This window comes from Rhineura floridana, chromosome 1 (assembly GCF_030035675.1).
Source record: "Rhineura floridana isolate rRhiFlo1 chromosome 1, rRhiFlo1.hap2, whole genome shotgun sequence".
Classification (NCBI taxonomy): domain Eukaryota; kingdom Metazoa; phylum Chordata; class Lepidosauria; order Squamata; family Rhineuridae; genus Rhineura; species Rhineura floridana.
In genome coordinates this window covers 169,572,947-169,575,153 of record NC_084480.1, presented here as the reverse complement: position 1 = coordinate 169,575,153, position 2,207 = coordinate 169,572,947, and the positions used below count along the sequence as shown (strand labels likewise).

At 44.8% G+C, this 2,207-nt stretch overlaps 1 protein-coding gene across 1 annotated transcript; it reads left to right on the top strand.

Moving 5' to 3' along the window:
- Positions 1 to 500: 500 nt before the first annotated feature.
- LOC133387824 (uncharacterized) lies at positions 501 to 1,644 on the top strand. Its single transcript, XM_061633497.1, has 2 exons — positions 501 to 849; positions 1,180 to 1,644. The coding sequence occupies exons 1-2, from the start codon at positions 563 to 565 to the stop codon at positions 1,568 to 1,570; spliced, it is 678 nt and encodes a 225-aa protein (XP_061489481.1). The 5' UTR covers positions 501 to 562; the 3' UTR covers positions 1,571 to 1,644.
- The last annotated feature ends 563 nt before the right edge of the window (positions 1,645 to 2,207 follow it).

Below are 2,207 nucleotides of genomic sequence, written 5' to 3'. Positions count from 1 at the left end.
TGTGAAAGCGTTCAGAGTTTTCATGGCCAAAGAACCAGTGGAAGCTGCAGGCACCAGTGACGATGATGGTGATAACCAGGAGGAGGAGGAGGCTGAGGTGGAGTTTGTGCCTATCTGTGAGATTCTGGACACAGGACCTGAGGCAGAGGAAGAAGCTGCAGACTCAGGAGAGGATTTTGTTTTACCACCACACCAGAGATGTGCTAGCCACACCCTCAACCTTGTGGCAACACAAGACATAGAGGCCATGCTTTCTGACTCCTCCAAAAGTAGTCTTCTTGGTCCTTTCAAGAAACAGTTTCGTTCCTTGATGGGAAAGTGCAGCAAGTTGTGGTCCAAGCAGAACCAGTCAGCACAGATTGCTGAGTATATCCGTGCGCAATGTGGTGTGTATCTGAAGGTACCGAATAAGACCAGGTGGAATTCCACCTTTGATGCGTTGAAGCAACTACATGAGCTCCTGTCAACTGTGCCACTAAAAATGCATGCCATAATGGACCGCTGCTCCTTGTCCAGGATCACAGCTGCTGAGATTGAAGTGGTACAGGAATACACAGAGATTATGGAGCCACTAGCCCAGTCCCTAGATATCCTGCAACGGGAGAACGGCATGTTCATGGGGTATTTGCTACCAATGCTCTGCAATCTGGACCGCAAGTTAGAAGGACTGGAAAACAAACCTGAGAGGTACACATACTGTTTTCAGCTGCTGAGAGGTGTGCGCGAAGCCCTAAGAAAGCAGTTTGCAGCTATCTGGGAGGACAAGAGGCTTCTTCTGGCAGCCTGCCTACACCCTCGCTTCAAACTAGATTGGCTGGAATTGTGTCAGGCCGCCACCCATACCAACAAGTAAGAACATTAGGGAAGCCCTTTGGGTGGATTACTCCAAGGGAAATGTTGTCTCAAGGGAGGCATCAGAGGGCTTAAGGTGGTAGGCAGGGGCTGGGCCTTTTCTTCCTGGGGCTCCTCATCACAACCTTGGGTTGGTGCAGGTAATCCTTAAGGGTCTGCTGTGCTGCCCCATGAGTGTGGTGACTTGGTCACCTTTCTACCTTCCATGTCATCATCCACAGGCTCAGGCTGGACCCTGAACCAGGGGACATGACAAGCATCAGGAAATGAAGAGCAGATGATGGTTTCCTAACATATATGTGTTAACATATCCTCTCTCTTTCTTAGATACACAATGGAAGCCTTGTTGAAAGCTGAAATAAAGATGGGTGTACTTAATGAGGACAGTGATCAGTCTTCAGATAAAGACCAGGAAGGAGATGACTTAGAAGATGACTTCTTTAACTTTCTGCCCCAGGGCAAGAAGTCAGCAGTGGACACTGCTGAGGAGGAACTGGTGAGGTACCTGAGGTCTCCCAGCAGGGAAGTGTCATCACTCCATGGCTTTCCACGTGTGCTGCGGTGTTTTTTGCAGCACAACACAGGCATGCCTTCAAGCGCCGCAGTAGAACGCCTGTTCAGTACTGGTGGCAATGTAATGACTGTAAAAAGACATTCCTTGTCTAACATGCTCTTTGAGCATCTTGTTCTTTTGAGACATAACAGAAACATATTATAAAAGCACTTCAAGTGTAAAATTTGATTTCAAGAGTTGGGGTATCTTCATTGCTTGGGGGGATGTGAGATTCTGTTATGCCATTATGTTAATCTTATGGATAATTTTTTTTATTCTACTACCCCCTGTGTGTGTGTGTTTATTTTTAATATTGTTTTAGGCTTCTTAGATGTGCAGCAGCCAAGGCCAGCACCTTGTAGGAGTTTTTTTTTTAAAGTAACTGAAATGTAATTGTAGTGATTACTTTTGAGAAAAAGTAATCAGTTACTTTCAGAGCAATTGTAATTGTAACGGTAATTACTACTTTTTTGGGCCAAGTAATTGTAACTGTAATTTATTACTTTTTAAAAGTAATCTTCCAAGCTCTGGAAGCTCTTGTCAAAAGTTTCTACTGGCATTAATGAATGACTCTCAACTCTCCGATTAAAACTCGCCAAAAACCAGCAGGCAACTATTCTAAGTGCTTATGCACCAACATTAGATGCTGATGAAGACATCAAGGAAAATTTTTATACCCAGCTGGACACCATCTTATCAGAGATACCTAAGGAGGATAAAATTATCCTCCTGGATGATTTCAATGCAAGAGTTGGGCGTGATTTTGATTTATGGCCAGAAACCATTGGGAAAGAAGGAGTTG

Excerpts from the sequence above, each read along its gene's own strand:
- LOC133387824 (XM_061633497.1), top strand. The coding sequence starts at position 563 with ATGGAGCCACTAGCCCAGTCCCTAGATATCCTGCAACGGGAGAACGGC. Across the intron at positions 850-1,179 it reads GCCGCCACCCATACCAACAA|ATACACAATGGAAGCCTTGT; the intron begins GTAAGAACATTA and ends TCTCTTTCTTAG.